Genomic DNA, 14,113 nt, shown 5'->3' on the forward strand with positions numbered 1-14,113 from the left:
AAAGCGTRAAGCAGTCACCAATACKTCTGGCCAAGGCAGGTGTAGTAGGGGAAATGTACAMGTAACCAGAGCTAGAGGGATGCCTSTTGTKTTTACTGAAAGTTTTATGGTTGGTTTGTTTWKTTTTTTTTTKTYYWYWSMCARYMWKTRKTKKRTKWWWTWKAMKSAARMRMARSMARMMWRMMYGYGMWWAATAMATAARTAATACAATACAAATTGAGATTGATCATGAAGACCTTTTGTGGGAGAGCTAATCCAACCACTGGTTCGATGGAGTGGTTAGAAGAGGGTGAGGACTATGACTACCACCAGGAGATTGCGAGGTATGCTCAGAAAGTAGTTGCTTGTTCCCTTAAAGACACCAAAAAATGAGCAAATCCAGCTGTTTTTTAATGACAGTTTGGGGGTCTGTCTTTGTAGAAGTTCCAAGGGCATGAGGTGAACAGACTGTAGAATGGTCTGATTGTCAGTAAATGGGGCCCAGTGATGTACAAGGCAGAACTGTCAGTGTAAAACGTTGTAAACTATTCTCCCAAGTAGTTTCCTTCTAATTTTTTTAATGTTTTCCTTGGGGCTCATCATGATATTGGCAATGACAGAGTTGTCATTGCATTGCAAATTGCATTGACTAAATGTCTTTTAAAAGCAGGTTTAAATGCAACAAACAGCCAGTTGTCTGTTCCTGTTCTAGCTTTTTAAGACCTTCATGWAACAGCCAGAAAAGGTGGGAGGATGTATTTTGGGGTACTTTTGAGTAGTGCAACTCATGAAGAAACRGGGACCAAAGAAGTTTAAATCTTGGTAGTAAACAATAGGTTATTTTTAGTCTGTCTTTCATTGCCCAGTATGACTCTATATCTGTTCCAGGTGGTACTTCACAGCTGTTTGTTGATAGGTCTATGCCTTGGAGAGGATTTGTGCCCATGGTTCATGAGTTCATGTAAAAGCTAATTTCAGATGCTCAAAGAGTGTGTCAGTGTTTTTGCATTTATGGGCAATGGGGGCCAGTTGCTCTGCAGAATGGAGTATTTTAAATGGCATGTTTTTTATGGCAGGTCACGCTATGCAGATATGCTTCACGATAAGGACAGAGTAAGTACAGAGGCAAAAGCCATTTCATTTCTCTTGAATAGCTGTCACTGCATGTTATATAGGTTTTTCTGAAGAATTAAATGATGACGTTGTGATGTACTCTAAGGTACCAGACATGCTCTTAGATCAACAGATRCCTTCTTACATCTGACTTTACTGTTCTGTTGTTTTCTGCAGTACATTTTTATATTCAGTAGCTCATTTTGCTGTTCTGTGTTTAACATTTTTGACAGAGAGAACTCATTAGATGAAATTCCAAAGGCTGTAAAAGTGAAGCTGGGCATCTTAGTTTCTGTAGGAGTGTAAATGAAGTCTGGCTTTATTATTCTGTGTTTTATTCTGCCATTTATACAGTCGAGGAAGTCTGGAGTGAATAGTTTAAATGTTTGTTSTGCTCTAGCTGTTGGTCAGCCATTCCATCAGTAATCTTTTGAGAGACTTTTGTAGGGCCTCCACAATGAAGCTCGAATTCATATGGAATTAAAACATGTCAATGGGATCAGGCATTTAATAAGCCATGCAGAGATAGCAGTTGTGTCTGAGTAATTACAACAGCTATATTGGAATGATATGTATCAAATTTGTTAACTAGAATTGTTCGCAAAGGAGTCCTGCAGACCTTCCAAAATGAGTTGTGTTTTCCTTGGAAATGCCTGATAAATCATTGGAGAAGAATGTCTTAGGATAGGTTTTTATAAAGGAAATATTAGCATACGTATCAATCTTTGTCCTGTAGCTGACAGGTGATTTGGTTCTTTTCTGTTGTTAATGCTGGTTTCCTTATAGCTCCATTCAATGGGATGTGACCAAAACCCAGGATTTGCACTGGTTAATTCTCATGTATGAACCTTTATCGGTAGATGAAGAGAGGAATCCAAATCCAAGATACTTTAGCTCTTGTACTGTCATAGGAAATATAAGACTATTTGAGAGGTCCTGCAGCAGAAAATTAATCAGAAAATCTGTGGTATTTCCCATGGATCTTATTGTTATTTGCTGCAGAAAATATATCATRTTTGGAAATCATACATATGCTATGAATAGCTGATTGACCAATGATAATATGAACTCTCTAAAGAAAATTGATGTATTTTTAATGGACTGGTCCTGCCAGATGAACTGCCAGATACAGTTGCTGTGGCTGAAGATGGCTTTGGTGTGGCTGTGTGGCATAAAGGGTGTCTGTAGGCCTTTTTCTCATTATAAACTCACTGTCAGAGAATGCAAGGTTTCCACACAGAAATTAAAASTATAAATGGATAAAAGGTTGCTGATGTTTTTATTCTCCACAGAATGTGAAGTACTACCAAGGTATTCGTGCWGCAGTGAGCAGAGTGAAAGAGAGAGGTGAGAAAGCCATTGTGCTGGACATAGGGACTGGCACAGGACTCCTGTCCATGATGGCAGCTTCAGCTGGGGCRGATTTCTGCTATGCAATTGAGGTGAGCATTTGTTAACACTTGCACCTGTTCTGCATTTGTGTTCACAGCTGCTTTCTTTAGCTTCAGTGCACCATCAGTGGACTGGCTGCATTTGTTATTTTTAATTGAGCCTCTTGCGTCAAAACCACTTGAGTCTTAAAAGATCATAGTGGAAAAGGTGTAGCACATTTTTTATTTTTAGGACAGTTTCTGTAAATGTACAGATCARGATTTCTAAGCACATTTCCTTTTATTCAATTTTATCTAATTTTTATCAAAATTCAAGTATGATATTGTACTTTAACCAAGTTTTTGAAAGATGTATTTTCTACACTGCTGCTGTTCACAGGTGTTCAAGCCCATGGCTAATGCTGCTGTGAAGATTGTGGAGAAAAACGGTTTTTCTGACAAGATCAAAGTAATCAACAAGCATTCCACTGAAGTCACAGTTGGCCCAGGTGAGAAAAATAGGYTAGGCTTAAAATAATTGGCAAGTACCTGAAGGAGTACTCATTCTTTGTACATTTTCAGTTAAAACAAGCTAATCCTTTTGAAGGGGCTGGAGCATGAGTCCKTTGAGAGCAGCTAGCAGGGCTCAGCCTGGTGAAGAGGGGGCTCAGGGGAGACCTTATCTCTAYAGCTGCCTGAAAGGGGGTTGTAGCCAGCAGAGGGTTGGTCTCTTCTCCTAGGTAACAAGTGACAGGATGAGTGGAAATRGCCTCAAATTCTGCCTGGGGAGGTTTAGATTGGAGATTAGGAWTTTTTTTTGCCAGAAAGGGTTGTAAAACATTGAACAGACTGCCTAGGGTAGGGGGAGTCACCATCCCTGTAAGTGTTCAAAATCATGTGATTATGACATTTGAGGACATGGTATAGTGATGAACATGGTGATAGTGCTGGGTTGTGGTTGGRCTTGATGATCTTTAAGTTYTTTTCCAACCGTAACAATTCCATGATACTTTACACTCTAAAAAGTAACACTAGAGATTTACTTTAAAGTTCCTAGKAGTATTTCAGTAGTCATTTGTATTTCAAATGGAAAATAATTTCCAGTCTTAGGCAGATTCCCTAACAGGAACAAATTTTTTATTACTTGTGTTTTCAGGATAACATCTTCAGAAACACTTACATAAAGTCTTAATATTGCAATATTAATTTGTGTCTCTTAGATGGAGATATGCAGTGTCGGGCAAACATCCTGGTAACAGAATTATTTGATACAGAGCTGATAGGAGAAGGAGCTTTACCAWCCTATGAGCATGCACACAAATACCTTGTACAGGTAAGAAAATAGGAGGTATGTCACATCTATCAGTAGAGAGATTCTTCTGCCTGTTTTGAAGTAGGCTAGAGATTATACGGAATTTAGGCTTCTGTATCCCTTGGTAAATACACCATAAGCTCTGCTAGATTCTTATTCAYTGAATAATTTACTAGATTCATTCCTAGAATAAATCACAGGCTCTGAAATTACACCTGCTTGTTTTGCKTTGAAACCAATAACTTGCTGGTTAACATCTTTCATAAAGGCATTCAGTTCTGATTTGAAGCTTTCCTTAGTAACRTCTTTGTTCCAAGATGTTTTTAAAAAATTAATTCTCCTAAATTTGATGGGCTTCACCTCCCAGCCATTGGTTCATTATTCGTTGTTTGTTTTTTCCTATGTTACTCTTGCTACTCCATATGTGAAAATATKTTAAACAATGTATTTAAATTAGTTGGGGTGTTTTGGACGTATGATCTGTAGGTAAAATTTTAGTGCTTTCTCTTTTTTTTTAATGTTTCCCTTTCATTCATATGTGGATGGCAAAAATTTATTTAGGTTTCTAGGTTTCTTTTCACCACTTTACATATAAAGAAAATAGCACTCCACAACTTCGTTCYGCTCTCCATATATAACTCTACATTGCAATTAATCTTTTTTCTATTAAAGTATTGTTTTTGGGCTTTGTAGCTTGCTCTTAGTTTATAGTGGGATTTTTAGGACAACATATATGTTTTCTATTTTTTAAACATGGATACAGAGTTGTCATTGCATAAATATTTGAGCCAGTATTTTTCTTATTTTCTCATTGCAATCAGCCATTCTCTTTTATTGTTGATAGTTTAGTAGCTTTTCTGCCTTGAGAAGCTCAGGATAGATCTCTTATTTCAGAAGASGAATGGAAATGCAGTTTTAACTGAGGCTAGTAAACTGATAATATTGTATTGTTAATAAAGTAATCYGGCCTTGCTGAACCTCAGCAAAGAGGGTAGATTGTATTTCACAGAGAGACAAATTGCTCTGATGTTACTAAAGTCTCCAAAATAACTTGCAGTGTAGATTTCAAAGCTCCCAGTTCACCTTTCCTTTAAATGAGCTTGCATTTCAACTGATGCAGTTTTCACTCATGTTAGCAAGTCAAACTTGTTGAATGTGTTTACTCTTTGTTTTGAACACTCAGGAAGGATGTGAGGCAGTGCCTCACAGGGCAACAGTGTATGTCCAGTTAGTGGAATCCAAAAGAATGTGGTCCTGGAAGAAACTCTTTCCTGTTCGTGTTGAAGCAGAGGATGGTGAAAAAATTCTTGTTCCCCCTTCAGAAATGGAGAACTGTCCAGGTGTTCCCTCTGTTTGTGATATCCAGCTGAACCAGRTGCCTTCAAGTGACTTCACTACCCTWAGTGATGTGGTGACAATGTTCAGGTAATGCAGACATTGTTTTGTTCAAAATGAAGTTATCCTGTTAGGCCTTTCATATAAGTTGTGCATTCAGCRTAAGAAGCTGGTGATGATTTCTGAAGAACGCTCAACTATTTCTTTTTACAGTTTTCATGCTTCTCTCTCTGCAGTGTGGATTTCAGYAAGCCAGTACAGAGTGCTTCTACCTACTACAGAGTGCAGCTGGAGCCTGTGAAATCWGGCAAGGCACAGATTGTACTTTCCTGGTGGGATATTGACATGGACCCCTCTGGGATGATAAATTGCACAATGGCTCCCTACTGGGTAAACCCCACTTCTGCTTTGCAGGTAAAATACTGAGCCTTCAGATCCCATTGTCAGATAACTGAGCAACTCTTTTGAGTGCTGGGGGGTTTAAACAGCTCTGCTTGAATTTGCTAATGTTTAATGTATTGGAAGATGCTAAATAAGCAAATTGAAGAGATTTTAGTTTCAGTATGTGCCCATTTTAAGGTTTTTTTTTTTAATGTTAAATGTGAAGAGTAATCTTTTATGTAAAGCGTAAAGACTGAAACGTTCTTCCAGATACTGTTACTTTTTTACTTTAAAGAAATAAAGATTTCCATGTATTTTTCCTTAACTAGTCTCTATCCCTGGTTAAAATATTAGTCTCTGGTTTGCTTCCATGTAGTTCTTCTGTTAGATTTCCAAATTAGTGTCGTGTTTATGGTAGTATATTTATACTCATAAAAAGAAGAAAAGAGGCTGGTGTAGGAAAATGCTGTATTGATACAGATAATTAAAGAAACATTACTACTATCAAGTCAGATTCCTGTGTTTTTGTGTGAATGTATTTGCTAGTAGGATGAACTTAGTCAAAAGGAATTTACAAAATGATTGATTTCTACACTTAACCATGTAGGAATTATCAGACTTGGAGGTCTTCAGTCAGCTTAGAATGACCACTCAGCATGGGACAATTGCAGCCTTTTGAAGCACAGAGTAGTTGTGCTGTGATCAGAGTGACACTAAGTGATCTAACTCTAGGTGCATGAGGCTGTCAGCAATTCGATACAGGTTTCTAGCAYAAGTGAACTCTGGAGGTGAAATAGCATTAATAAATACAAAGCAATTTTGGCTTATTTTTCATCTGGTTGAAATGGAAGCTTGATTAGTGAGCAAGCCAATGGTCTCAGGCTTATTCTGTTGCAGGAAATCAATATTATTCAATATGTGATATTGGTTTTTATTCAGCCTTGCTAACCTGAACAAGATTCTTTAAATTAATCATGCATCCTCAAMGTTGTGCCCATTCTTCCTAATGGATTTCCTGCTAATTGTTTACTTTCCATTTGCTATTTATGAGTGAGTTCTTAAGGCTTTGTATATCAACCCTTTTCAGTGGAGAGATCACTGGATGCAGTGTGTTTATTTTCTTCCAAATGAGGAGCCAGTTCTCCAGGGTGAGAAGTTGTTGCTGACTGCCTATCGTGATGAGTACTCTGTGTGGTATAACCTGCAGAAAGCCAGGTAACAGTCTGTGTGTGAAAAAGRCTGCTATCTTAGTCCATAATGAGTATTTGCTGCTCTTAAGAGTATTTGCATTTGTAGAAGAGCAAGATAAGAACCTATAGAGAGCTAGAAAAATATTAAAGGCTGCCTTATGGGCAATGCACAGGTGGAAAATACACATTATGCATAAAATCACAGTTGGACTGCAAGTCCCTGCATTATACCTTGTTGCAGCTGTGACAAACATGAAACACTCCTGGTTGATTCCTGAAAATCCTAACATATGCTAGCTGGGCTGGCATATAGGTAAAGGAGTTAAATAATTGCTRTTCCATTTTCTGTTTTCCTGGTCAGAACTGCCTTTTTGAGATTCTTGCCTTCTGCTCAGGTTAAAAAGCACTTAAYCATGTTGGTTGTGATCACAATGGCAACTAACATTTTTTAAAACTAGTGCTAGCTTTAAAATGTCTGAGTTTTCTGTACCTTTTTTTACTTAGTAATCCAAACAAATAACTGTTTGCTGAAAGAGTAAATCCTGGGTATCCAGTCATCACAGTTAGTGGGAAGGTGGGGGCTGGTTCTTGGTTTTGTCTTTTAAAGAAGGTGAAAATTCTTTTGGGCCTCTCTTCATTTGGAAGTGCAGTTACAAAAATGTCTCTGGACAGCCAATAACTTTGAAACAGTGACAGCAGAGTTCACAGGCATTATTGTGCATATCAGCCAAAATTCATGGATGTGCTTTTTTGCAAAAACATGTCACTGATGTTGTAGTTCATACTTCACTGAAATTTTTTACAGGGAAGAGGAGAATAAATCAGCTGAGGAGGAGCATAAAGCAGATGTTCATGTGGAGAGTCCTGTCTGTAGGTGTCRTGCTCATCTGCTTTGGAACAGACCTCGCTTTGGGGAGTTGAATGATCAGAACCGAACACGCCAATACRTCAAGGCCTTGAGGAAAGTGAGTGCTTGTTGCCTGCAGGTTTTATTGGCCTCTGTGATGATGCACATACTGGTTTATTTGCAGTAATTATTTATGGAATTTGTTTGTCCCCTGCAAAGGACTTTGCTTGCAAAGTATATTTTTTTCCATCAGCAGATGTAAGTTACATTTTTGTCTTGAAAACTTTGGTATTACATTTTTAAATGGTAAGCAGCCATTTTTTGCCTAGAATTTGTAGCAGCTCTTTGTGTTTGTTACCTGTAGTATTGGTAGTTGAATAAAGATGTCCAATACMTTCTTGAGCTTTTTCAGAATTAAGCCAAGGRCATTACATGAGAATGTTTTACATTMATTGATATGAAAGTGTGTCAAATGCAGAAAACTTTTTCCTCTGGAATAACAATGAGTATTTATTTTTTATAGGTTCTGAAAACAGATAGTGTTTGCCTTTGTATCAGTGATGGCAGTCTGCTGCCTGTGCTGGCTCACTATCTTGGAGCAAAGCAGGTACAGTACTTTGTCCTATTTTTACATTGTGTTGAAGRAGAGATTAAATTATGCTCTGGTCAAGCTGAAGTCCAGGAAGATAATAATTACCAGATTTGACATTTACCATGTGTAGTTCCAAAGGGAAGTACTGTTCCTCATTCCCCACTGCTTCCAGTTTGCCGTCTTGTATCTTGGTGCTTTTGGAAACACTCTTTCTAAGGACCTAAATGTCTGGCAAGGTTTTTTTTCTTTTCTTCCTTTTTTGTCTTTTCTTACCTTATGCTCCATAATTACTTTTATTATCTAGTCTTGAGTGGAACATCTGTAAGAGCRAAGTAGGATGCAGTAAGAGTACTGAGTCTGTGTGTAAATGAGAGCTGAGAGCTGCCTGCCTGTCTCACATATAAATGCCTTACTTGATGCCACGGAACTCTTTAAACTAAAATTTGTTACAGTTGTATTGAATATCTGGGAATGTGTTATGTAATAAAATCMTGAGSAATGTAGCATATTGCCTAACTATTCACCATTTTTTGGATAAAAAACTTATTCTTTTCTTACTGCAAAAGGCTTCTAAGCACTTTTTAGGTGATACAGTCAGGTCATGTTAAGCAATATTTACAGTTTGGCACACTGGCAATATGCTTGCATTTGTTCAGGAGTAAATATGTGCTTAGAGCAAGTGTTAATATGCTGTGTGCAACTTAAAAATGGAAAAATAAATATTTGCATTCTGTTGAGRGTTTTTTTTCTTGTATGGCTGTGAAAACAGTGTTATTAAAACTGTAGTTATTGGGGGTATTTTGTAGTTTAAACTGTCCGTGATAGTGGGTTGTGGAATAGCTCCCTGGATATTATGAACTGTGCTCACTAGGGCATCAAAATGTTCCTTCGTTCTTCGGTTGCATATTCTTTCAATTAAAAACTATTACGTTTGTTTGACTAACTGTTGTGTATTTTCTTTAGGTGTTTACATTAGAAAACTCTGGTGTGTCCTGTTCTGTCATGGACAAAGTGAGTATTCGATTTTCTGTGCAAGCTGGATCTCTCCTTGCAGATGTCTCTTGGCTTTTCTGCTTGAGCTGCTGCCATTGCCTTGGTGATAAAAGCCAGGCTGTTTGTTTGTGAGGATTAGTGACAGCATCCCAAAGCTTGCCTGGCAAACAGCATCCAGCACTTCTGTCTTCCAGCTGAGACAAGCTGGGAATGCTGCTTGCCTTGGGGAAGGGCACAGAAGGCTCTGCCACTGGAGTGGAGGCTGTTCAGGAGAGGCAGCTGGTGCCTGAGAAGTGAGTGGAAGCAGCGTCCTGAAGCCATCATTTGGCTGTGGCTCCTTTAGTTGACACTGTATATTTGAAGGTCTGCAACAGCCTGTGGCTCAGCAGTGCAAAAACAGGAATGGTGGGCAAATGAGGACTCAAACCTGCACTCAAAAGGCTAAATATGCAGTGTATTCATAGTTGAAGTGATTCTTACCTTTCTTGATTATCTTTCTTATATGCCTCAAATGAATGAAGGTGAGGCAACTTTTATGTTATCTGCCTTTTTATACAGTTAATTGAAACAATATTGAGGGCATATGCTATAGTTCCCCAAGCATGACACATTGTTCTATGTGCGTGCATCCTTCAAGAATAGACTTGGATCATCCTTGTGAGTTATGGCAGGCAGCTCTTAAAAAATTTCTTCTGGCTACTGGGGCTTTTTTATCATTTGTTTTCAAAATAATTGCTATTTTGGTATGGGTTTGAGTTTCAACTGTGGCTTTTGATGATGTGCTACTTTTTGATTTTAGTTTTTTAAAGCAAATCATCTTGAAGATAAAATCAAAATAATAGAAGTGCGTCCTGAGCTGCTGAAGCCTTCTCATTTGGAGGATAAAAAGGTRTGTTAGAGTATATTGAATTTTGGGGGGTTGGTAGGGAACAGAAGGTAAAAAGGAATCTTGCTTTCCTGCTGTGCCCCTGTAATCACAATGAATCTTGTTAAAATCCAGTTCACATAAAATGTAATGAGTAAATGGTTCACACCATGTGCCACTAAAATTGATGGAGAATAAAGACTGAGGGTTGTTAGTTGCTTTGTTTTTGAAGGGTCTGACTTTCCCTGCTGTATGAATTGCACCAGTTGTTAAGGCAGTTTAACTGGTTTAACTRCACATGTTCTGCAAGGCTGTAGCTCTTTCACGGGCCACTCAAGAAGATTGCAATCTATCAGGAAGTAATATCAGTATCTTAAAAGCTTCAGAATTGTATGACTTACACAAAGCCTTCTAAATTTAAACTGCAATATTTTCTCACAAACTTGGTAGCAGGAAAACTCACTTTAAAACCAAACCCACAAACCAATGTCCARTGTGCTATATGTGCAGTATATAGTAATTAAATCACTATGGAGCAGTAGAAGTTTTTATCTAGATGATTTCACTTAATATATTGAACTGGTAGCTATTGGAAGATCTGAGCAGCCTGTGGTGTGAACTATTGGTCTTTATTATAAATAATACTTTTTATCTCTCCCTTTCTTTGCCAAGATTTCTGTCCTTGTGGGGGAGCCGTTTTTCACTACCAGTTTGTTGCCATGGCATAACCTGTATTTCTGGTATGCCAGGACAGCTGTGAGCACTCACCTTGCCAGTGATGTCACTGTCCTACCTCAGTCTGCTTCTTTGCACATGATGGTTGTGGAGTTCCAGGTGAGATTCTGAAGGTATTTACACAAATCCACTTAAAACTGGCTTGCTATCAAATGTCTAAGCTACAGCTAAAATTATTTTAAGATTTCCTGTTTCCTTTACTAAAGCCAAACAAAATCCTGTTGCCTTTTATAGGACTTGTGGAGAATCCGGAGTCCATGTGGCATCTGTGAAGGTTTTGATGTCCAGACTATGGATGATATGATTAAAGTAAGAAAAATAGTTTCAGCACAAGTCTCAGCAAAACAAAAATTCAGTTTGGCTTAATAAAGCATTTAGTGACTGTTGAAAAACTTGTGTATTAGGCAGTACACCACTCTTTGAGATTCATTTTTATCTGTTTCTAGAGCTGGCTATCAATCTCCATATCTGAGTTAGCCATTGAGATTACTTTTACAGTAATTGTGGAGGAATATGGGCAGTTGTGGAATTCATCTTGAGGGAGAAGAAAATTTCAATGCATTGTATTTTGAAAGTGCCCATTTCTGTTTCTGAGGGCTGTGGATGTAGGACATGTTTACGCCTAAGTGCAATCCTGYCCTCTTGCAGCTTTATTGTATAAATACTCTGGGTTTAGGACCCATCATTAACTTGAAAACATGGACTGTTTGCATTTCTRTTGTTTTCAGTTAATTTTATTCCTTCCTTTCTTCAGGATTCTCTGAATTTTMGGGAATCCAAGGAAGCAGAACCTCACCCACTGTGGGAATATCCCTGCAAGTCACTCTCAGATCCACAGGAAGTTTTGGTATTTGACTTCACAAGGACTGTACCACAGCACTGTCTCAGCACAGAGGGCTCTGTAAATCTCTTACGGTCAGTTTTCTCAATGCAGTAAATATTTTGTCATCATCCATTTTTTATCTTCTATTTAAGCTCTTTGTGTATTACACTTCAGTGGTGGGAATGTACTTGGCAGTTTTTAATAATGTGACCTAAGGCCGTGGAAGTTGTTCTGACACAAACTACCTGTGGCTATTCACAGTAGGCTATAACAATAATATTGTAATATTAGATATTATTAGATTAGATAAATTGCCTCTTTTAAAAAAAATAACATTTTACTAGCTGTCACCATGATTTAAAATTTAGATAGATTAATATATAGTTTAGAGAAAATAAAACATTATCTAGATGTTTTTAATCTTTGTTTGCTGCCTATTGCTGAGTACTTACAGAAAAAGCTGTAACTTAGCATGTCAAATTATTGTTTAATAATTAATAAATTATTATGTTTAATAGCTTTAAAATTATTGTTAATAGCTTTTAATGTATAGGCTATCCTTCCTTCTAACTATAATCCTGTCAATCTTGGTATTGGCTACATCTTCTRAGACACTTTTCACTCTAATATAGCAGTGGATTGTGCTTAATGCTGTTCAAACTTGAAAGACTGTTAAAAATTAAGAAACCAAACCATTTTATTTTTTTACTATCTTGAGCTTACATARCTCAAACACTGCTGTGTTTCTCATTAAACAAAATTAATCTTTCAKAGACTCCAGAGCCATCTGTGTGGGGTCTCTGCCTTTGCAGCAGTTGTGTTTACAGGCAGCACACTGGTGTGACCTCTGCTCCTGGTAGAGCAGGCACTTRAAATGACATGGTATGTGTGGTAAATATTTCCCCTAAATTCAGAGTTCATAGAAACTGAGGTCTCAAAAGGAAGTTCTCAGAGTATGCCATGTAATTTATGCCATGTTATTCAGTGCTGGTTAAGTGGCTGTGCTGCTCAGTGATGTAGTTATGACATGTTCTCTTCCTTGCCTTTTTTAGATCTTGTATCTACAAATACTTTAAAAGTTGATGCCCAATTACCAAACGAGTCAGCTGTTCAGCTTTATTTCAAGGAAAGAAGTTGCTCATGCTTTTACAGTTCTCACTTAAACACTAGTGCAATATTTAAACTGCCAATATTGTGTAAAGTGACATGTTTTATCCTGCCCCTCTCCCCAGGAAAGGCAAGAGCCATGGAGCAGTTCTGTGGATGGAATATCATCTTGCTGCCGATATCTCCGTTAGTACAGGACTGATGCAAATTCCAAATGAAAAGGTATGTCTTCAATYTCACTGACTATGTCAAAGTCTGTAGGATTGCAGTGGGTCTCTGTTGGGTTATTTAATGTGCTTGGRTTATTTAGTGCCCCATGTTACACAGTTTGAATACTGTGTAGTCAGAATTAGTAAAAGTGTTTGTGTTTTTGTGGGGAGCAGGGGATGTACCTTAAAATGAGAGAGTCTGATTTGCATCCAAATGCTGCCTACTTTGGAATCAAATTCAGAATTTAAATGGGATACTAGGTCAAAGTAGAATTTATTCATATAAATACCTCATCTCACTTTAATAAAAGCAAAAATTTGGAGGGGAAGGAGTGTTTTTAGTATCCTGTCTCAATATTCTTTGGCCAAATCCACCGTTAACTCAGTGACTTCAGTGTGTGGTGTAGCAGATGGTATTTCAAGTTATGTGTTCCATAGTACAGTGGATGGCAGTGTAGCTGATAAACTGTTGATAACTGTGTGCTCAGCTGGGAAYAAGAACTCTTACTGCATTGTTGCTRTACAGTAATAATATTGTAGATTTTGACTGCTTTCACTTTTAACTCTCTCCTGTAGGGAAACTGTGAATGGAATCCCCACTGCAAGCAAGCTGTTTATTTCTTCAGCTCTGTTATTGAATCAGAAATTCTGTCAGATCCTACTGCTGTCACATATGCTATAAATTTTGACACAAAGACAGGAGAGATTGCCATGGATTTTAAGCTATTATAAGATACTTTCCATTTGCTTATATTCCTAGATTATAATAAACATACAGTATTTTTTTTTGTACAGCAGAGGATTTCTTTTATTTATTTTGTTCTGATACATACTTAACCTTTTTGGATTTGTTTTCAAAATACAGTTAGAGAGGAACCATTTCTTAGGGATAGCTATTGTAGTCAGGGTTTATGTACATATATACACATGGTTTTAATAATCTGTTTCAGGATTTTATATAATGTTATGGAGCCACAAAACAGTTGACTCAACAATAACAGCTGATTATTGYGTGGCATATTATTGGATGAGGACACCAGGCCTTACACTGACATTAGAAAAAAGTGAGTTAAGCACATCTATTTTTAGGCTTTGCTCTCGTCACTCTAAGATAGAAAAATTATCTCCAGAGTGCACAAAAAGAAATCCCAAGTCAARCTACATGTGTATTAGTACATTTAACAGGGAGAGGGAAACAGCTTAGCTGCTCTGTCTGAGTTGTGGCTGGTTCTAAGCTGAAATGGCTAGTGAATGAAAGTATG

General features: G+C 37.6%; 1 protein-coding gene across 2 annotated transcripts; it reads left to right on the top strand.

Moving 5' to 3' along the window:
• Positions 1 to 198: 198 nt before the first annotated feature.
• Positions 199 to 13,645, top strand: PRMT7 (protein arginine methyltransferase 7). 2 transcript variants are annotated; one of them, XM_057364603.1, is made up of 17 exons: positions 199 to 323; positions 1,056 to 1,092; positions 2,385 to 2,534; positions 2,863 to 2,971; positions 3,683 to 3,795; positions 4,958 to 5,199; positions 5,346 to 5,523; positions 6,578 to 6,705; positions 7,486 to 7,645; positions 8,051 to 8,134; positions 9,083 to 9,130; positions 9,912 to 10,001; positions 10,650 to 10,811; positions 10,947 to 11,021; positions 11,467 to 11,627; positions 12,768 to 12,864; positions 13,428 to 13,645. In XM_057364603.1, exons 1-17 carry the CDS (start codon positions 229 to 231, stop codon positions 13,581 to 13,583), a joined length of 2,085 nt encoding a protein of 694 aa, XP_057220586.1. In that variant the 5' UTR covers positions 199 to 228; the 3' UTR covers positions 13,584 to 13,645. The 2 variants fall into 2 exon arrangements, with proteins under 2 accessions (XP_057220586.1, XP_057220587.1); XM_057364604.1 differs by lacking the exon at positions 10,650 to 10,811.
• Positions 13,646 to 14,113: the final 468 nt, after the last annotated feature.

The sequence above is a fragment of the Malurus melanocephalus genome, unplaced genomic scaffold, assembly GCF_030028575.1.
Source record: "Malurus melanocephalus ecotype Western Australia unplaced genomic scaffold, MMel_1.1 scaffold_40, whole genome shotgun sequence".
Classification (NCBI taxonomy): domain Eukaryota; kingdom Metazoa; phylum Chordata; class Aves; order Passeriformes; family Maluridae; genus Malurus; species Malurus melanocephalus.